The 21,369-nt window shown below is 45.7% G+C and overlaps 1 protein-coding gene across 3 annotated transcripts in view; it reads right to left on the reverse strand.

Moving 5' to 3' along the window:
• Positions 1 to 5,542: 5,542 nt before the first annotated feature.
• COL20A1 (collagen type XX alpha 1 chain) overlaps positions 5,543 to 21,369 on the reverse strand; it is a 46,563-nt gene continuing 30,736 nt past the window's right edge. For all 3 annotated transcript variants that reach the window (XM_042832311.1, XM_042832309.1, XM_042832310.1), the window contains 18 exons: positions 21,137 to 21,275; positions 19,392 to 19,534; positions 18,906 to 19,015; positions 17,267 to 17,425; positions 15,388 to 15,465; positions 14,908 to 14,994; positions 12,814 to 12,867; positions 12,323 to 12,418; positions 11,778 to 11,831; positions 11,543 to 11,596; positions 11,149 to 11,202; positions 9,575 to 9,646; positions 9,152 to 9,187; positions 7,763 to 7,829; positions 7,354 to 7,542; positions 7,175 to 7,252; positions 6,367 to 6,522; positions 5,543 to 5,884 (listed from right to left, as the gene is read on the reverse strand). In XM_042832311.1, coding sequence (XP_042688245.1) covers positions 5,871 to 5,884; positions 6,367 to 6,522; positions 7,175 to 7,252; positions 7,354 to 7,542; positions 7,763 to 7,829; positions 9,152 to 9,187; positions 9,575 to 9,646; positions 11,149 to 11,202; positions 11,543 to 11,596; positions 11,778 to 11,831; positions 12,323 to 12,418; positions 12,814 to 12,867; positions 14,908 to 14,994; positions 15,388 to 15,465; positions 17,267 to 17,425; positions 18,906 to 19,015; positions 19,392 to 19,534; positions 21,137 to 21,275 — 1,640 coding nt within the window. In that variant the 3' untranslated portion in view covers positions 5,543 to 5,870. The remainder of the gene's footprint in view (positions 5,885 to 6,366; positions 6,523 to 7,174; positions 7,253 to 7,353; positions 7,543 to 7,762; positions 7,830 to 9,151; positions 9,188 to 9,574; positions 9,647 to 11,148; positions 11,203 to 11,542; positions 11,597 to 11,777; positions 11,832 to 12,322; positions 12,419 to 12,813; positions 12,868 to 14,907; positions 14,995 to 15,387; positions 15,466 to 17,266; positions 17,426 to 18,905; positions 19,016 to 19,391; positions 19,535 to 21,136; positions 21,276 to 21,369) is intronic.

Here is a 21,369-nt window from a genome sequence, read left to right on the forward strand (position 1 = left end):
CCTGCTGAGGTGGATTGGGGTTGCTTGTCCCTGTATGAGTCATTTTATAAATAAAGTTCCAGCTTTGGGATACCCGTGCTGGATGTGTCTGTACCATAGGGGACGGGCTGAAGGAATTCCTCAGGGCAGCTCAGTCCCTCTGGGAACAACTGGGAACGTTTGCCCACCAAAATGCAGTGGTTGCAGTTTTCATATTGGCAGAGGTTTCTTTAGCCAAAACCCTTCAGAAGTCATGCGTATGAAGGACATCATCTCTCAGTGAGGCTCAGACAAAGCAAGGGAGGATTTGCATCCTCCTCTGCAGCTCTTTCCCACGCAGCAGGTCTCCCCTCCATGCCTGCCATTTCCCTGATTGGCTGGAAGAAGTCACTTAATGAGCATCAGGTGCTGAACTCACACAAATAGATCACCTTGTTCACTGGTGCTTCAGCAGCCTTGTTTCTCTCAGCTTTCTCATAGCCCATTCAGCTCAGCATCCCCTCTGTTTGGCACTTAGAAATGCACAGCTCCCATCTCCACTGCTGGCTGCCAGCTGGGAGCAGCACAGCAGCTCTCAGTGCCGTATCTCCCTGTTTGCTTCCACAAGCAGAAGGGCTTACAAACAGCTTACCAAACTGCACAAGGAACAGCAGATACAGCCCAAAAACACAGCCTTCGCATGGGACTCGCATGGCTGTGTGACTCAGAACCCAGGCGTCCCTCTGCAGCCCACGCTGCAGTCAGTGCACGTGAACCCTTTGGGCTGCAGGGAATTTGCTTCTCAGCAGCTCTAGCAGTCCCAGCTTTGGTGGATGCACAGCTCACACCCAGAGCTGTATGAGCTTGAGAGGCTTACTCACATCCAGAGTGCTAGGATTTGCTCATGACAGCAATGCTGGGTTGGGGACCTGACCTGGTGTGTGGCAATCAGCCCAAAGCACAGATTGGAACATGGTGGTCTTGAGGATCCTTTTCAACCCAACCATTCTGTGGTTCAGTGATACTGCACTCAGTTCAAGAAGGACAGCAAATCTTGTAAACCTATACATCCCTGGATGCAAGGCCAGGTTGGATGTGGCTCTGAGCAGCCTGGTCTAATGTTTGGTGACCCTGCCCAAGGCAGGGAGGTTGAAACAAGATGATCAGTATGGTCCTTTTCAACCCAGGCCATTCTATGATGCTATGATACCAGATTCAGTTCATAATGTCAGCTAATAATAATTTGTTCTTTGTACTTCTTTATAAAAAAGGTGAGGGCTCCGATATTCTGTGCACCATGCATCCTAATATATGAACATTAGTTATACTAGAGAGAAATATTTTCATTCTACTTATAATTGCAAGAATTGCAATAACTGTTGCCAGACACAGTCTAGAGTCTGAAGACTGAAAACAAAGAATTTTCACATTTGATCTATCTTGGAAGGACTGGAGTTGAACCATTCCAAAAACAGTACATCAAAATTTGAGGACAAGATAAAATCAAAGCAGTGATCACCCTGGTTGGCCAATCCCGTCAATTCCACCTGCTTTTCCTCTTGTCACAGCCTTGGCCATGTGCCCTCCATCCATGCAGCTGGCAGAAACGCAGTCCTGGCATGGTGCTGCATCTAGGGAGCTGATGGCTCTTTGCTTGCTTTCAGAATAGAGACTCACTCTTCAGAGATGCTAATTTATCCTTTTTCACAGTCAGCTAGCTTGCTTATGGCAACGCAAAGAAAACAAACAGTGAAACATCTTCAAGGTCTAGTGCATAATTGCACCAATGCAGCTGCAGCCTGCATGAAGGTTATGGGCTGCACTGCAGACAAGCTGGGCTCCCATTTCAGTGCAAAATACATGAAGGTGGGAGAAATTCTGACCCCAGAGTATTGCTGGGTCCTGGGCAGTGCCCAGGGACTGCTCAGAGCTCAGTCTGCAACTTAGGAGCCCGTGAGCATCAGGGCAGTGGAGCAGGTATGGGCTTGACTGTGTGCATCCGCAGCCATATGTGCATCTGCAGCCATATAACCATCCCAGCTGGCCGACTTGCCACAGTCAGACCCCTGCCTAACACAGGGGAACGATTCGGGTGCAGCAGTAGGACTAGGAAAGGCTTAAGGACAGATTCAAGAGCTAAACAGCTTCTTGTGAGATTCTGTAGAGGCAAGTGTAGGTTCCACTTTGCTCACAGCAAACGTGCCACCTCAGACCACTGTCTTCTCTGCAAAAAGTGATTATCAGTGCACACAGTAGCATCTCCAGGGGAGCATTGCACTGTGACAGCACAGGAGCCTGGCAAGGGCATAGCAGTGTAATCCAGTCCTGGCACAGCTGCCCTGCCACCCTGGGCTGCCCACACACATCTGCTCCATTAGCACATCGAAATGCCAGGTGTGATGGGGAGTGCAGAGGATGTGGCTGTGTTTCCCTGAAGACTCAGTGACACTGAGGGATCACAGGGTTTGGCAGAGCAAGATGAGAAGTGACAGCTGAAACCGGCTACAGAGATATTAGTGGCATTTGGAAGAAGCTCGGATGATGCAGGTCACTGGTTTCCTCTGGTGTTGCTAACATCATAACATTTCTCATGTAGTGGCAGCTCCATTTCTTCTCACATGGCATTAATATTTCCCCAGTTTAAAGTTCAAATAATGTCTTGCTTTCTGCTTCTGATGTGCCTTCTGGTAAAATCCAAGGGGAGAAAACAGGAATCATGCCCCATCACTCTGTCTTGGATGGATTACTCCACTCTGGAGATAGCTAAAGAGGATGGTATCCCTCCATAGGATTCAATGATCAGAAACTGGAATAAAACTGAGATGTGAACCAGACTGTAACTGTGGAAAAATGAATAATTCTGCTATTCCAACCTCATGTAAAGCAGAGAGATTTTAAGATATATATTTTCTGGAGTCTTTCGTATGTGCACTCACTTTGCCTAAGTCATCTCCCCCAGCCATATGACACTGGGGGGGTATTTCATCTGCAGCTGGTTGGTAGGATGAGCTATATAATCTGTCAATAAACCTTTCCTAGTCCTACCAGCTGTTTTCAGGGCTATTGGCCACAATACCATCTCCTTCTTCAGTGAGCTAATCCACATAACCTGTATCACCTCCTTTTTGCTTAAGCTTCTCTCTAAACACTCACCTAGAAACTAGACTCAAATAAATTCACTTGCACAGGGACAGGCAGGCAGAAAGATGTATGTGAGATGACAGACACATATGGAGCTAAGGATCATTCCTTGTAACAGCCCCACCTACCTTGATAGCCCCTCTGGGCTCTGCCTCACTGCAGTATGCATTTTTATAAAATCTCCTGTCCCCACCCAAAATCTCTTTTTGGTCTCCAAACCTTTATATTTGGGAAAATCAAGCTGCTGAGCCCTGAAGAGAGAGCCTTCTCAGAGCAGCTTGTTAGCAATATTGCTAGTTAGTCCTCCATGTGTATTGTATCTTACCCCTGAGGCTGATTGAATGATGCTTGTAGCCAAAAAAATCTGTCTCTGAAAGGTCCTCAGCCTCTGCCAGCATGTGGCTGCATCAGGTGGGCCAACCTCTGCAGCAGGGATAGAAACCCAATCTTATCGTAATTTACAAACATCTGAAGATGTAAGAAAGTCTGAAAATATGACATCACATTACACACTGTGTGGAAAAAAGTCTCTAATGATTGCTTAGGGCGGAAGTGATAATGAGAACATCAAGACGGATTTTCCTTAAGGACTGAGCAGAGGGGGAAGTAAACGGGCATTCCTTTGCAAAGTGGGGAAAGAATAGGAACCGGTGGGATTTCACAGGGACATGCTAAATTTGTGCACTGAGATTAATTCAGAATTATCTAAAAAAAAAAAAAAGAAAAACAGGATTAAATCCAGGAAAACTAATATCCAAACTTTTATTTGTAGAGATGAATGCTTTGAGAACAAAGCCCTTACTGGGAAAAAAAACCTGCATTACTAATACATGCCACTGCTTTTAACTACAGCATGCATTAAAGGTGATAAATGGGGCTGGAAAAACACAACAGGGGAAACAACAGGTTGCACCCAGCAAAGACTGTGGGATATTAATACCCACAATGGGTGGTTTCAAGGAACTGGTCTTCAAGGATCCAGTTGTGGATGCCCCATCCAAGCAGGCATTCAAGACCAGACTGGATGGCTCTGAGCAGCCTGATCTGGTGAAGGGAACCAGCCCATGGCAGGGCGTTGGAACTAGGTGGTCTTGAAGATCCCTTCCAACCCAAGTCATTCTCTGAAGGAACTGAGTGGCAAAGCAATGGTACCAACAGTTTGTAATAGTGAGAGGGCAAAATCCCCTTGATTTCAAGTGAATTAAACCACTCATGGGACAAAGTTTAGGATTGTTAATGAACAAGTTGTTTGTGCAAGTTTTCTTTCTCCTAATCAATAGCCCTCACAGAATCACAGAATCACAGAATTGTAGGGGTTGGAAGGGACCTCCAGAGATCATCGAGTCCAACCCCCCTGCCAAAGCAGGTTCCCTACAGCAGGTACACATGGAGCTGGTTTTGTTAAAACCTGTCCTTTCCTGCTGTATCTGAAATAATCAGAAAAAGCAAACGCCACTTGAAATTCTACTGCATGGATTAAACCCCGGTGTGAACGGTGAGAAGATGTTAGTCACTTTCAAAACTAATCGATAGAGAAAAACAAAGAAGCTCTGTGCCAAACCACCCGCTGCCACTGGGTTTGAACAGACAGAACAGCAAGCTCAGAGCTGGGAATTTGGCTGCCCTGATTTACATTTGCAGAATTACTGCAAAGTGCAGACATTGCACTTTGAACTACTTGCTTTCTCCATTAGTGGGTGTTTGATTGGGTCTCCTTGCCTCTCCTGCCCATTGCTTTGCATCTGCCAGTGTCCACAGGTGTTAGGTTTGACAGCCAGCTGAGAATGCTGGCTCCCTGCATGCAAATTAATGCATGCCACATAATGCATTAAGCTAAGGGATAATTGATTGTAATGGAAGGAGTGGGGGATAGAAGTAGAAAGGCAGCCCAAAGCACCAACTGTGAAGCTGAAGGTACTGTTTATCAGTATCTGCACAGTTTGGATTCACATCAGACCATGGCTCACAAAAGGAAAAGAGCGTAACATCACAATTACCTCCATGTCAGATGGATAAGGGAGACTTGAGCAATTCAATATTCTACCTGACAAAATGCAAAGTGGCCGATCAGATTGCAGGAAGTAAAGGTGGGAAAGCCCAGCGGGTTGATCTCCAGCTCCTAGCAGTGCATGGCTGTGCCCTGCCCAACACAGGGCACTTATCAGACCCCAAAAAGCGAGGCTGCAGGTGGGGTTTGTCGCATCACAGGAAGATGCTTGCACTGACTGCAGTGTTTCTGCACAGAGCACCACTGCAAGAAAGCCATCAGCCATTTGCCAAAAGTAGAAACAGCCCAAATGGTGCTAGGTTTAGTTACCTTGTCAACCAACAGAAAACGCTATTTTGCTCCAGTGGATTTTCGCATCTTTGGGCATGAGGTGCTGTTTTTCTCTGGGCTGGGGATGCAGAATAACAAGTGACAAAAATAAACCACAAGCAGACAAATGGGCAAAAATTTGTTATTTCTAAGCATTTCCATACATTATTTCTTTTTCTTACGAGTCTGTCAGCCTGTAGCTTTGGCTGTGTGCCTTGCTGTGAGTTTGAATACTGCAGGTGTCTGGCACTGAAAAACAGTGGATGGCTGAGACTCATCAGGCTGGTTTGACGGGTTTGATATTGGCTTCATTTGACTGATATGTCCATATACAAATAGTGGGAAATAAGAAAAGCACAAACACATTTGCTGTTCGGGTTGCTGCTTCTCTTGGAGCTTTTACCCATAGACTTCCAGGGCAGAGAACTGTCCTCAGCTGCCTCCACATCGGCCATCAGGGGATGAAATCTGTGCATAGAAATGAGGTGAGGCCAGTGAGCAAGAGAATAAACCAGAGTAAAGCAGTACTGAGAAGGAGTGCTGCAGAATGAATTCTTTCCCCTTTAAATCTTTTGTCCAGTGTCAGCAAGTTCATTTTCCAGGACTTTTTGAGCCTCCACCCAAGACATATGTGGGAACTGAGATATTCCTCTCTATCCACTATGGACACATTGTTAGGGGCATTAAGGACTGAAGATAACCAAGATCATTCCACCTGTTCCCCTACTACTGCAATTATGTGTTAATCTATGACGGAAGGCTGAGGAGTAGCCAATTGAGCTGGCTGTTATCCACATTAATAGGCTAATTGCAGATGAATCATCCTGATTGCTTTGCAAAGGAGGCTCTTGCAGCACCAACAGTGCCTGAAGGATGAACAAAGGTTCCTGCGTAGTTTAAGGGAAGCCACAAGAGCAAAGAATTCTTGCATTTAAATTATCAGGACTTACCTCTTCTACCTGGCCCATAACATCCAGAGACATCACAGCCCCCTGAGTATCCGGGCTGCCCAGGCTGTCCTCTGACACCAGGAAAACCTTGAGGACCGGTGTTCCCAGGGTAGCCCTTTGGGCCTGGTTTCCCCAACACAACTTCTCCTGGTGGGCCTAAAGAAGAAGCTGTAAGCCACAGCACATCTACAGCTTCAATATAACACTTCTATACTTTTCCCATCCAACGTGGCAATTCATTTTCTGAGTATTGTTGCTTTATTTTGGGGAAAAGAATTGGAATTCTTCTGAATCTCGGTAACTAGAGGTCTTCTATTTGGCCTTAAAGGTACCTAGCTCCCCAAGCTGGTTACAAGAAAGCCCACCTATGTGTCAATAAAGAAAATCACCTTAATTCTGGGATCCACCTCAGAGTCACTGTTTTTGTGACTTCACAGTGAGTGGTAAACTTCCCCTTGACTTCAAGTTAAAAGGGTCAAGATGGAGGAGTACATGAAATCCTAACAGATTACTCAACAACTCTTGTGTTCCATGAGCTGAATTTTTGAAGAGTTTCTATCTCCTGAGCGTCTGGTCTTGCATGCAAAAATGCAGTAAAATTCTCTGGATGTACCTCAAGTCTTTAAAACTCATCATTACCTAAGAATGGGTACCAAAGAAGAGAGGAACGGTCTCATATCTGAGCAGAGAGGAACTATGCAAAGCACAGTGGTGGGGAGGTCATTCAGTCTCAGCACAGTGGTCCTACAACTGAAGAAGCTTTGAATCCGGCAGCCCCACGTGGTCAATACAGAGAGACAGTATTTACCTGTTCTGCCTCTGGGTCCTTGGATGCCTTCCTCATTGACTCCAGCCATTCCTTTTTCTCCCTTGGGTCCTGGGGCACCTAATCACAGAACACAGACAAGTGGCTCTTCCCTGCAGCCTCCCCACCAGGCTCTTCCTAGGTGATGAGGTGAACATGCTTATAAGTACTTCTGCCCATACCTCTTTCTCCAGGATACCCATCTTTTCCTGTCTGACCAGGGATGCCATTTTCTCCTTTTTCTCCATTGCTCCCAGGAGGACCTGGAGGACCTGGTGATCCTGGCTCTCCTGGCTTCAGTCTTTCTTCCCAAACAGGAACCGGCTTCCTTGCATGTTCGTGAATGAATGAGTCAAATTTCAACACGTGACCTGAGAAGGCAAGACAGAAAGGAACTTTTGCAAGGTCACAAAAGTCTTTGTGCTAAAACCACCCAAAGAAACCAATGGATAGGACAGTGTGGTGGAACCATGCTCGGCATTGCACAGAGAGGGATCTCTGGCTCACTACAGCTTCATGCCATCCTCCCCTGTGCTTTTGTCCACAGCTACTGGAGAAGCATGAAAACAGCCTCAGGGTGATTATACTCACTCTGGATCATCCGCTCACAAGCCTGGCTAACCAGCTGGTAAATTGTGGCCAAGGACTGTGGTTCCCCCTAAAGTGAAGCATTACAATTCTTTTTTAGAAAAGGAAGTATTCACATCTTTATTGATATCTTTTAGAAAGGATCAATATCATACTGCAGGACAGCTTTCTGCCCTTTCTTTGTGTCAGCTTGTGTTACTGAGACATTAATTGCTATGAAATGCATTTTCTTGATTTATTTATTACAAAGCTCCAAAGCCATAAAATTGTCATTGGGAAGCATCAATAATTGCTTTTCTCCCACACATCAAAAAGCCTAGACTGAATTGATATAATTACTGAAGCTACCAAAAAAAAGGAGAGTAAATTTCCCTCTCAAATTTCATCAAAACAGATGGGCAGTGCATAACTTAATAGTCTGTGATATGTAAAACATTTAACATGACCAGATATTACAATATCCTATCTTTGTCTCAATCTTTTATGAATATTGATTCTTATCCTTATTAAACTCTAAATAAATGACATCTGAGGTTTTTCTTTAGAAAGTTTTAGTAACATAGGGACAAATGCAAAAAGCTGCTTAAAAAATGAAGGCTGAGTCTCTTCATGAAAATTCATAGCTAAGACCCTGGATGCTTCCAGAACCATTTCTAAACTGTACAGCTCTGTGTGGACCACCATGCAGATTACCAAGCTTAAACAAAAGCTTGGCACAACATCCAAGGGAGGGAAAAAGGAACGTTCCAGTGAAAAGAACAAAAAAAAGTATAGAAAAGGAAAAGCTGTTGGAAATGGAAGGAGGACGGTGTTAAAAATTATAATGCTGGGGTTTTCACTTGAAACAAAAGAAGAAAAGCAGTCTGTGAAAAGCAGCTTGAGCCTGTCTGAAGCTTACTTCACTTAACTCAATCTTGGCAAGCAGACCTGGACTCCTAGAAAAACATAGGATTTCTTTTTAACTGTAAGTCAAGATGAACAAAACCTCATCTGACAATAAAATAACCTTCACAGACAGCGTGGCTCTCCTGACCTCAGGAGCTCTGTACCTGAGCGTGGCACAGGTTCATCAGACGTGAGCCCCAGCCTTATGCCACACATTTAAAACAAAACAAAACAAACTCCCAGTGAAGCTGGATGGTTTTGTTTTTGACTTCTCAGCAAAGAATGGATTTTCAATTAGCTTTTCTTCTTTGCTACTACAACTGGTACTAAGCAGCTCATTATTCAGACCCATCAGAACAGCCAGTGCAGGTGAATGGAAAGAAACGAGCCCTTGGTACATTATGTTATTCTGTTCTGAAAATGTCTTCACTTGTAAGCATAGCTTGCCAAGCAGATTACCACATCCACTCTTTCGAGTGCTTGATGTACAGTACCAGGAAAACTCACTTTCTCTCCTCTTTCTCCTTTTGGACCTGGTAGTCCCTGCGAGGAAAGCAAAAGGAAAAGTCACGGTCTAGGGAGAGGAGGAGAAAGCAGAAGGTCAGTGGGGATGCAGGTTACATCAGCGGGACGTGGAGCCCAAGGTTTGTTTCCCACACACTTGTACTTCCCTTGACCTTATGAAAATGGCTAGAAGTATCATGAGCTCATAGGAATATCTTCTGTTTGTGCTTAAGGAGCTGGAACACCATCAACAAGGATGCAGATATTCCATAGATACAAGCTCAGGATTTGCACATCCATATGAAGGGCGAGCATGAATTTAAACTTTCCTTCAGATGCTGAGGAAGAATTACCAAGGGAGCAACTTGCTTACATGCAATGATTTCATGCCTTGGCCTTCTCTGAGACCCATGCTCAGTCACTTACTGTTGGCCCAACATCACCTGGAGGTCCCTTCTCACCGCTGCTGCCCCGGAAACCTGTCACTCCTTGGAAACCCTGCAGATATCAATTTCAAGACACAGATGAAAATCTGGATACTTCCCACTGTTGTTCTTTTTCGGTTTGACATCTCCTTGCAGCTCCAGGGGCGCCAGCAGTTTGAGCTTGGAGGACTCCAGCAAGAGCACTGCAGCCTTAAGGTTTATGTCAGTACCTCATTCAGCCATGAGCACAATGTTAAGAGTGCATCACGTATGAGTCATCTTCACATCATTTCCTATTACTGTCTCAGCTACCATCAAGCCAGCAAAGCTGAGTTTTGCCAACAAACTGCAATGTGATTTTTAGATGTAGATTTACATCCTTCCTTACACGTTCAGATTTAGGCACAGCCTAGAGCACAACCCTTTTCTTCAGCCTGCTAGTACCATGCCACTGCTTTTTTGTTTTCCCTTGAAGACCTGTGTTTTGCTGCTGAGTTTTTACAGTAGAACTGTAGATTAGAGAGTAGAAGGTGCCTTCTTTGTTTATCTCTCCTTTGAGAAGTTTCTCTGCCCTTTGGAGCCATAAAGGGAAGAAAAAAATAAGGCAAAAAAGAACTAGAAATACTTCCTTTTGTAGTTTTTTCAGCTATTATGTTTAAGCTCAGTGGAGATCAACAACTCTTTTGATCAGTGGAAAATGAAAGAAAGAAGGCTTTAAGGCAGCACCAGCCATCTTTCAGAGCCTAGTCCAAAGGCTGCAGTGCTTTCCTCATGTTTAAAAAGCTGAGGTTCACTGCTGGCTCCATGTCTTGCCAGGATAAGCAAGTCCAAGTCAGGAGCTGAATGTGGCCCTCACTATAGATACCTCGGCAGAGCTGCTATGGGATTTAAGGCAAATGCAGCAGTAAGCAGTTTCCATTTTACACTATTTAGGACTGCCAAACTCCATATAACTCAGCAATGAGAACCAGCAACTATCAGGTCTCCTATCCATCATCTAAAGCCAAATTCCATGGTTACACAGAACTGGTAAGGCTATGCCTTTAAAATAACCAGATGTAAACCAACTGTCATGGTTTTATGTTTTTTGGTTTAGCATGACACCAACACATCTTAAAGTTCTGTTTGTGATGTCCTGGGCACAAGAGAGTGCAAATGCTTATGGCCCAGGTAGCACATACAGGAACCAGGGTGTAGGGACATCTTTCATATCTGCCTGCATCCTCTGGCTCCAGCTGACTTCACTCTGATGAGCCCATACACCCCAAACACACACAATATTTGAAAAATTCTAGCTGTAGAAAAGCAAGGGTAGTAAAACATGCATCTCCATGCTGGATCAAAGCGGAAGTTGCCTCCAAGGGGTAAGCTGAAGACTTTTCTGTTTATTTCATAAGAAGCCGTGAGAAAGTGACAGAGAAAGTAGATTTCTGCAACGTGTGAGAGGATATTCCCTTGTGATAACCCAAGAAGAGGATTTGCCCAGACACCCCTGGATGATAGCAGGCCAGCAGTAACCCCAATCTCCTTCTGAGGAAGAGACTTCAAACAGATCCACATTATTCCTGTACTCACCCTTGGTCCAGGAGGTCCTGGGGGCCCAGCTGTGCCTTCCAATCCCCTCACCCCCTGCAAAACCAAATCCAGTCCAGTATTAACAAAGGGACTCAAAGAGACACAGTAAGTAGCGAGCTTGTTTCTCCCTGTGCTGTTTTTAATGGGAGCTTGCCAGAAATGGGTATAAATATATCTGCCAAGCAGGCAAGAAGGTTGGCACCTGGTCAGCCATGTAGATTTGGCCAAACATGAGATGATCCAATAGTTGCTTTTTTTTTCTTCCATTTCTTGCAGATTTGTGAAAATATCTTTCACTTTTGCACTGAGTGCATTAGGAGAGCTGGATGTTTGGATCCAGATTGGATTTTAGGCAGCACTGTGTGAAAACTGGGGGGTGATTGATGCACTTTACCTTTGCACCTTGAAGACCATCTCTGCCTGGAGCTCCCTGCACACCAGGAATACCCTATAAATCAGAATTGCTGGTGAAGTTGGCATCTGCTTATCATTGTTCTACTTCATCTTGTAGCAAGGGAAATGAGAAGGGAAGAGGGACAACACCATGGCTTTTCAGTCTTGCTTTAATTAATTACTGGGAGAAATGGACAAATCCTTGATACAGTTACAAGGAAGGTGTCTACTGTTACCTGCATGCCAGGACTTCCAGTGTCTCCTTTCTCTCCTTTAATACCTGGTGGCCCCTTGGATTGAAACAGAAGCACACAGTCAAACACTGCAGCGTCTTTTAAAGGAAAGAGAGTCCTGCTGCTGCACGCTCACATCCCGCACTGCTGCTTCTCTCTGTGATGCTATGCAGGGAGCTTTGCAGCAACAGCACGTTCATGGGGATTCTGTCATCCCAGGCACGCATGCAGCAGCCTCCACATCCTAGCCAAGTAATGATGATCACTGTGAAGAGACATGCCTGAAGACTGCACTGGGCTTGTTTTCATTAGAAGCACACAAGGGACAGTCTGGACAAAAGCAGTCCTTTGCCAGAATGACTGACTGTAAGGACTCATCACCATGAAAAAATTATTATCATCTTTCTAGTGCAGCTGTCTAACTGTTAATGAGGATGATGTCAATTCACAGACCAGGTTTAGGGGTTTTGCTGAGATACTGATTTGTGAGACGTGTTCCAATTGCAAAGAGCAAGAAACAAAGAAAGACAATAGAAGAGATGACATACCACAGGGCCCTGAATTGTGATTCCTTGGGAACCTGGGGAGCCTTGCTGGCCACTCGGACCTGCTGGTCCCACTTTTCCAGGTGGGCCTGGTTCACCCTACAGCAAAAGATATGAAATTAAAGAAAGAAAGCAATTAGAACCTGCCCTTCACGAGGACTGTACTGCATGGCCCCGGTCAGCATGAGCTGAATATGGGATGCAAGATGAAGCCAGAACAGCAGGGGATCTCCAGCAAGCTCAGCAGCCTTTTAAGTGTAAGGTTTAGGTGCATCTTCAATAGGAGAAAATGACAAGGCAGCACCAAGCACAGCACAAAGACAAACCATTTTCCATCGAGGCTGCTTCCAAGAACACTGCTGACCACAAAATTTGCATTAATTCAGCTTCATCAAGCCCATCACCTCAATTTCCAGAGTCCAATTGAGCATTTAATTAATAATGTGATCCCATCCTCCTCAATGCATCACTTCCCAAGGAACACCAAGACTCACCTTGGGGCCTGGCTCCCCCTGCTCACCTTGTGGTCCTCTCCTCCCAGGGCTGCCCTGCCAGCAAGACACAGAGCTGCTGTTATTAACAACATAATCCTTACAACAGAGCAAATAGGTGCCAGAAGGACACTGGTGCATTTTGCTATACACACAATGGAAGAGCCCCTCCAGAGAACTAGCAGGAAATAGGGGCAAGGAGAAAATAGAGTCATCCAGCAAAGGGGGAAGAGGGAGGGAAAAGGACAGCATGGCCCCTCCATGAAATCACATCACCTCCAGCAAGGAGAGATGAAGTTCAACATCTTCAACCTCCTCCCTCCAACTTCCCAGCAAATCCATGCTGGGGCAGCCAGTGGGGAAGGGATCACATATGAACATAGATAAGGAGGAGCTCCTGCCTGCTGTCCTTTGGGACAAGTCTGGTGTTTGCAATACCCAAGAGAAGGGACGAGCTCTGAGATCAGGGCCAGCAAGCAGTGCTGAGGAGACCCAGCTCAGCTCTGCATCTGCAGAACTGCTGGATCAGAGAGAGAAATAATCTTCTGGCACAAACCAATGTCGTGTGAACTTGTGAACTTAAAATACCACGTGAACTTAATCTGAAAGTTTCTATTCTTGATGGTAAAAAAAAACAATGGATTTGGATTAAGAATTACAGGGAGCTTTGGAAAAAGTTCTCCCAGAAGCACCCAGAAGCTCATTTCATTTGAATCTGGTAAAAAACACCCATTAAGGACAGCGACCAGCAGCCTTGCCAGCCTCCAGTAAAAGGACTTTAACAAGTAGCAGAGAGTGCTCTTGTAAGGCCAGCGAATTAGCAAGGGTTTGATGGAGTGAGGATACGGTTGTGTGTCAGAGCTATATTTTCTCTAATGCTTGAAAGAATCCTGCTTTTTAAATAGTAGTACTGGAGAGATGTTTAAACCACAGGGCAATGCAAGCTGCTAATTATGCACTTAGGATATTGAAGCACACTGCGATAGTGGAGTGCGCTGTGTAATTAAACTTCCACTGGAATGAGCACGTAATTACTCTGCAATGAGGAGCTTGCAAATCGTAGCATTGAAGTCACAGTGAAACCACAGCAATGTGAGCAGTTAGCTGAAGCCTCCTCACTTGAGCAACGAGACCCGAATGTTCCATGGTTCAGTATCTACAGTGGGGCTGAAAGAAAGGAGCGGACAGGCTCTTGAGCATGGTCTGTGTGACAGGACAAGGGGAAATGGTTCCAAAATGAAAGAGAGGAAATTTAGCTTGGATATAAGGAAAAAAGGTTTTTGCAATGAGGGCAGTGAGACACTGGCACAGGTTGCCCAGACAGGTGGTGGATACTCCAGTGATGGAGCCACCCAAGGTCAGGCTAGAGGGGCTCTGAGCACTGATGGAGCTGTGACGTCCCTGCTCACTACAGGGGGGTTGGACCAGATGGGGTTTAAGGGTCCCTTCCAACACAAACCATTCTATGATTCTATGATTTCCAGGTATAAAGCACCAGGAGTGTCCCAGATGGGGTGCTCTGGACAGGCTGTCAGATTTGGCTGTTGGGTGCACGTAACACTTTCTTCTCAACATTTCTAAAACGTGGGGTTTTTCTTGATAACCACTTCATAGCATCTACCTGGAACATTTCCTGGAGCACTCCACACTCTTACTGGCTGTTACCACCTCCCCAAAATTCCCCTTTCTTTATACATCACCCACTTGTGCAGACACTTATTGGCCTTTCTGCTTAACAGAGAATCCAGATTTTGTATGTTTTGAGGGTTTTTTTTTTTCTGTTATTTACAAAGAGTTTCGGAGCCACTGATCCATGAAATCTCTGCATGCACACACACACACCGAGGTGGCCTGTCCTCCCCTCCTAAGAGGATTAATGCAGCACTCAGACACGCTCAGCCTGCTCCCAGCTGCAGCTGTTGCACTCCCAAAATGCCACAACATGCATAGAGAAATAAAGCCCTGGGGTCTGTGCCGGGCAAGGAGGAACTGCTTTAGCCTGGGATGAAGGCAGGAGATAGATGACAGAGCCCCATGGAGCTGAGGTGTGCAAACAGCATGAAATAAGATATGCAATATGCACGAAGGTGAACTTACAGGGGGACCTGGGGGACCTGGCAAGCCTGGGCGGCCAGATGTGCAGGAGCAGGCAGGAGCTATGGTGGGGCAGCTCTCCTCGTCCCTCTGAAAAGAAAGCAAGATATGTGAGCAGCGAGAGTGGAATCGGTGACAGGTAGTGATGGCAGGGCTTCAGAATTCAGTCTTGGGGAAAAAAAAAACAGACACTGTGCCTTGGGGCTGGGAGGTGGCAGCGGAGCCATGGGGCTGCCAGGGGGGCTCAGGTGAGCTCAGGGCAGGAGGGATATGCACTGTGTTGAGATTTTGCCTTTTGAAACAGACACAGTGGGACAAGACATGCTCTTTGGTTCCCTTCACCAAGATACACCCAGTTGACATTCCCAAGAAATGAGAAGAAGAGTGATTTCCTTCTTGTCTATGAAAAAGATGTGCGGTGTCACTCCTGTGCAATCGTGCACAGCTTCATCCCACCCAGCAAAGAACCTCACATCATCTTACCAATGCAGGAAGATCACAGCATCTGTCCTCCTCTGCCCCTAAGCTGTTGCACACAACCTGCAACGACTGCAGCTGGAACTGTGGGGAAGAGGGTTTGATGAGAAGGTGGCACCACCAAAGTTCATCATGTGCTAAAAATAATGTTTAGTGGTGGTTTGACAGACTCCACGTGTGGTCCCAACTGTAATTACACCAAAAAAGCCATGACACACATAGCAGCCACAGCTCTGTGACCTGCAAAGCCACCCCTGCAAAAGCTGCCTCTCTGATTTTTCACACCATCCCACAGCAGCAGGCAGGTCCTCAGGTAATTGGGCTTCAGCACTGCCAAAATGTGAAAACAAACTTTGCTGTCTGCATTTCCCCCTTCAGAGGGATGTATCTAAGAGGAAAAGTGGCAGTAGGCTCCCAGGAGAGCTGTGTTCCATCCCAGGAACCCCTCCTGCCTACCCCACATCCCTCCCAGCCGCCGCCTCTGTGATGAACACAGGAGCACACACTGCACAAAGCAAACCAAAAACAGAAGGCGAGGCAGTGAAGATTTTTTTTTTTTTTGCTTTCCTTAGCAACATTTCTCCTCTGTTTTTAATTCTGCTCCGTGCATTTAAGCTGTACAGCTGAGGAGCGCATCACAGATACAGGTGAGCCCCCTTGATCAAGCAGCATTTAAAGATATCTCAAATTAAACGAGGTTCCATGATAAGCAATAATGAGACTCTCCATCTTCTCAAGGGCAGCAGAAGCTGTGGATGACATAAACCTTATGCTGGGCTTGAAAAGCAATAGGAGCAGAGGCAGCACGAAGCTGCTCATTAGTCAGCTGCATCTGTCTGGCTGAGCTGTGAGCAAGGAGAGTTTGGGAGGGAGAGGGAGAGCTCAGGCTCTTTTCTGACAGGCTTGTGATCCATCTAAACTGCCACAGCACTTATTTAGAAAATACAGCTTGAATCCTATTGTGCCCTGGTTTGTCATATGTCACCACTGCTCACTGTGGTTCCAATGCCCACTTTTCTCTGGTGCACCCCAGAGCTTTACATTGCTCTCTGCAGGACCAGGCACCTGGGGATAGGACAAAATGTTCTTACTGCACTTCTTTGAGGCAAGGGAAGCTGCAAATCAGTGGTTGGGCTGTTTCCCCCTAGATCTTTAGACCTAAAAGCAGAACCCAGGAGTACAAGCTTCACAGTCATGAATGATTTCCTGCAGTCTCACTGAGCAATTCCTCCTCATTCTGCACATATTTAACATTCCTGTTTTGTGGAGGAAACATGGCAGGGCAGCAGGCTCCTGAGCAATGCCATGCAGGGGTGGTTTTGGGTGATGCATGGGGCTGTTGCAAGGCACAGTGCGGAGCCCATACTTCCCTTGCTCTGTCCTCTCGCAGGGTGCTGTGCAGGGACATACAGGCAGGCTGGCAATGAGCATTAGGCTGCTTTAATTTACACAGCAGCTGACAAGGAGCCTCTGCACTGAAAAGTATTTGGCCACCATTTGCCAAGCCCAAGCACACAGGAGATTGAGGCACCTCCAGACCTGACACTTCCCAGTGACACTCAATGGGGGCCGATGGCACAACTTTCTCTTCCAAAGCAGTTCCCTATACCTGCTGCCTGTTAGGGCAGAGCCTGTGCTTCAAGCATTCAGTAATGAACCCTGAGCCCAAATCTCAAACCCAGGTAGGAGGCAAGGAGGAGAATCCCCACGCCAGGAAAGCTCATTAACCCGCAGAGATCAGTGGGATCAGCAGACAGCCCTGTGCCACAGCTGCTGTTGAATGCTGTCAGAGAGAGAACAGTGAAGATGGCACAACCCTCCATCTGCCCAACTAACTTCACATTTAACCCCCCAATTTCCAAAGCAGGCACGTCTGGGCACTCACCGATACTGATCCACTCCTGGGCCCTCTGGTTCGTGTCACTTTTCCCAGCATGACGAAGCCAGCAGTAGAGATGCTGCCAATGGTGTTGATGGGTCTCTCTGCTATTTTCTTACAGTCCAGATAGAGCTTGATCTTGAAAAGGCTCACTGCAAGGTGCACCTGGGTGGGAAGACCAAGGTTGGACTTTTGCAATGGGGCAGGGAGCTTTTAAACACCTTCTGCCCAGTTCCCAGATTGGTGCTGTTATCCAAGATGTGGATTTTGTGAGCAAATGCACAGAGTGAGCAGCACTCTGCTCTTCCCTCGTGGTTCCCTTCTCCTTGGGCAAAACCCTTCCGGAGTCCCAGTTCTGAGTAATTCAGTTCTCAGAACCAGCTGAATAATGTAAATACTGATAGAAAGAGCTCATTGCTCATCTGGGTGGAATACCTTTGCTCTGAGGATACAGACAAAAAAAATCCAAAAAAGTTATAAGAGATCAGATGGATTTCTCATGAGACTTTATCTTTTCCTTCCCTCCAGCATTAAAATGTCACCAAAATCCCAAATTATAAAAAATATTTCATGTTCCAAAATTTTTGGTTTTTTCAAGTCCTGAAAATAAGAGCCCCCACGGGGAAAAGGAAGGAAACTGCCAGATCTCTCCTATAACTCTCTGTCTCAGTCCATTCCTGTTAACAACTCCCTAACAGTTTCCATCTTGCTTTGTAGGAAGCCAATCCAAATTATACTGTAATAAAAAACAACCCTTTTTTTTCCTTTTTCCCAGTAAAGAAGAGACTCCAAGGGTTGAAGGGTTTGAAGGCTTTCTTCCTACCACTTTCTAGTGCAGTTCTCCAATCTCAGCATTTCTATACTATGAGTGAAGCAATGGTAATGGTAATGGTAATGATGTATGGGGGGGAAAGAATATTTTTCTCTCGCAAATTTAACACAAAACAATTACATTACACAGGTTTAGTTCAGTTTTGAGGGCTTTGGGTGCCTTGAATTACGTTCCCAGGTAGTGGCTCTGCAGATAACAAGTCTGAGCTTTTCTCTACAACTGTGTGTCATGGAAGGAACAAGGGCACATGCCCATAAATAAACTGGCTGGGGATGGAAATAAAAAAGGGGAAGGATTTGGAGGAGTGTGCTGTCCATGAAGTGCTCCCATCCAGTAAATTACTCTGTTTGTGCAGGGAAGCTGTATCTTCAGTAAAGCAAATATCTGAACATGCAATACAACTACTGAAATGGCAAACACACACCTTGTAAAGGGGAGCGATTTAGTATACACTGTATTTTATTTTGATGCCATTTCATGTTGCTACCACATATTATATGTAAAAATAATGGCCACCATGTGTGACCATAATTTACCCATCCTCATTAGTACTTTAAAAATGCATAAACATGCAGTGCATTCTAAGAAGCAATCAATAAGTGGGAAACGTGTCTTACACAACGGATGAACCTATATAATTGTCAAGTCTACAATTAAAATGTTCAGCATATGAAAAAGGTTCACTGGCTCCCTAGCAATCTGGATGCAAAGCACTTATAATCAGTCCTTGCTTTGAACAATACACATTGATGGCATAATAGTCTCAGAGTGGATGGAATCGTGAGCTACATTTCTCCCTTTATTGATAAAGACCTTATGAAAACTCCCATAGAATATCTTCTTCACTTCCTGCTGGTCAAAGGAGACTTCCTGCAAATCAGCCTTGTAGTCATGATTGAAATAGGTCAAGGTTTTCTTACTGGCTACAGGGAAAACAGGACAAATAACAGCTTTTAGAATTCAAAGAGAGTTTGATTTCACCACATACTGAGCAACAGAAAATATATAGGCTTCAGCATTGTGAGAAAACCTCATGTATCGCAACCAAATGTTTCTAAACAATGGAAAACAAAAATAACAGCTAAAAATAAAGAGTATGCTACAAGTAGAATAACAATGAAAATGCAGCTTTTAATTGCATTAGGAAGCCTTTAAAATGTGATGTCAGCCAAGAACTGCAGCTGCACAACAAAGCTCATAAACCCACCACACTTCCCAAGTGAATCCCAAAATGAGGTCTGCTGCCTGCAGAAATGTTAGCAGATACCTGAATGTAACACATTCAACATGAAACCTTACGGTCAAGGTTAACACCAAGGAGGGGCTGGAAGTCCTCGTCGGTTATTTGCCACACAGCAAAGGGCTCCTTGGGGGTGTCGGGAAGGAGGCGCAGGAGGATGCTGATGGTGTGCTCGGGTGGGATGGCAAAGAGGTGGACATCGCTGGAATGAGACAAGCCAAGGAAGCATTGGTGACTTAGAGCAGCAAATGCCAGAAGATAACATTCAAGAGAAGGGGCTCTCTTGTGTTTCTTGGGAAGAAGAGCCTAGAAAAGCTTCACCCATGGGGTTTGAATGTGATACGCCATGAGAGAACCCAGCCTTATGTTGTGCATCCCTCTCAGGCTGCTTGTGCTTGAGCTGAGTGCTGCGTCCTGGTGGAGGAGGCAGTGTCAGCCCATCACTGCCAGAGCTGCCCCAGGGAGCACTGCAGGCAGCCCTCGTGCTCTTCACCACAGAGCTTACTAAATATCAGACATCCTGCCAGAGTCCAAAACTCTTCCCAAGCAACCTCTTTCAAAGGAAGAGGAATGGTGGTTGTGTACCCTGCGGTAAATCTTGGCAGAAATCATTAGAATTGCCCTTCAGAGATAAGCATGGAGCTCCCAGAAAACCCCCACAGCCCAGCTGCAAAATTTGAGTTCAGCTCTAGAGCTTGTGGGCATGCAGCAAAGCCCATCAGCAGCTCCTGGCACAGCACAGCTTCCTCTGCAGCCACTGCGAAACCCCTCAGAGCGTGCTGGGAGCACAGTGGGAGGATGCAGTAAGGCAACAAGGAAAGTGAAATTGGTTATGCCTGGAATACATCTGTAATGTGAAATGAGACATTTGCATGGGCGTGTACACAGTTCATCAAGCATCATTTCAGGACTGATTCATAAGTAATATTGGCTTCTTATTTCTCCTTCTGCTTGTGGTGGAGTGACGTCCTTGGAAAGGAATATGTGCCAGCTGAGCGAAATGACTTGCCCACAATTTTTGGAGTATTTGACCACTTTCTGAATCACTCTGTGCACTCTAAGAAGCTTTACTACTTTAACTAAGATTAAACTGAGCCAGAGCCTCAGTAATTAGGCTTTAAACAAAGTAGCACTGAATGTCAGGAGTCGGATCGTTCCTGATTTGTTATCATAAAAAATGAGTGAGGTCATGGGAGCAGCCTGGCTGCCTGAGACCCACAGAGAAAATGGGGTCAGGCCACAGTCCTCAGAGGTTATTCCTTCTCAACAAGAAAAGCCCAAGCTGCTGAGAGCAGCTAGGAGACCAGTATTTACTAAAGCAAAGCTCTGTTTCCAAACTAGTGATGCTGGGAGGAGGGTTGAAGATGAAGACATGACCTCAAACTGCTATGGCCAAAGTGTATGCGGCTGTGGACAGAATGCCTAGAGAATCATGCAGAGTCTGCACATGATATAATCCTTACATCCATCTCAGCAACCAACACTGCTGCAAAAAGGGATTCTGCAAAATGGAAAACCCTCACCACGTGAAAACATTTGGCAGCACACAAATGAATAACGAATGCCCCCATTGTGTCCTTTTGACTTCTGAGATGTATGCCATACTCATCTTAAAGCCAACCCAAGCCTAATTTCTGAATATATTAAGGAAAACTGGCATTATTCTCAGTCTACCTGCAATTCAGTTTAGCTGACTCTTTACAATTTCATTTTGAAGTTGCCAGAGGGGATTTGTCATTGACACACAGCAGTGTGAGCACAGGGACCATGATGAGCACAACGCTGGTCCCAGCTCCACTCCCACCTGGTCCTCAGGGTGAGCTGAATGTCTCTGAACAGGGTGAAGGTGCGGGAGCCACTAAATACGAATGGCTCCATAGCCACTCCTTTAATGGAGGCATATTCCTTCTCTACTAAGCCAAACGCTTCCATCATATCGAATCCTGGAACAAAGAAAAGCAGAGAAAGAAGTGGTTAGGAAAGACTGCCCCCCAAAAAGTGGGATGGCAGAGCAGATAGGATGAGCTTCTAGGTAGC

Source organism: Centrocercus urophasianus, unplaced genomic scaffold (genome assembly GCF_019232065.1).
Source record: "Centrocercus urophasianus isolate 14NV4802_14NV808 unplaced genomic scaffold, USGS_Curo_1.0 seq_38, whole genome shotgun sequence".
Taxonomy (NCBI): domain Eukaryota; kingdom Metazoa; phylum Chordata; class Aves; order Galliformes; family Phasianidae; genus Centrocercus; species Centrocercus urophasianus.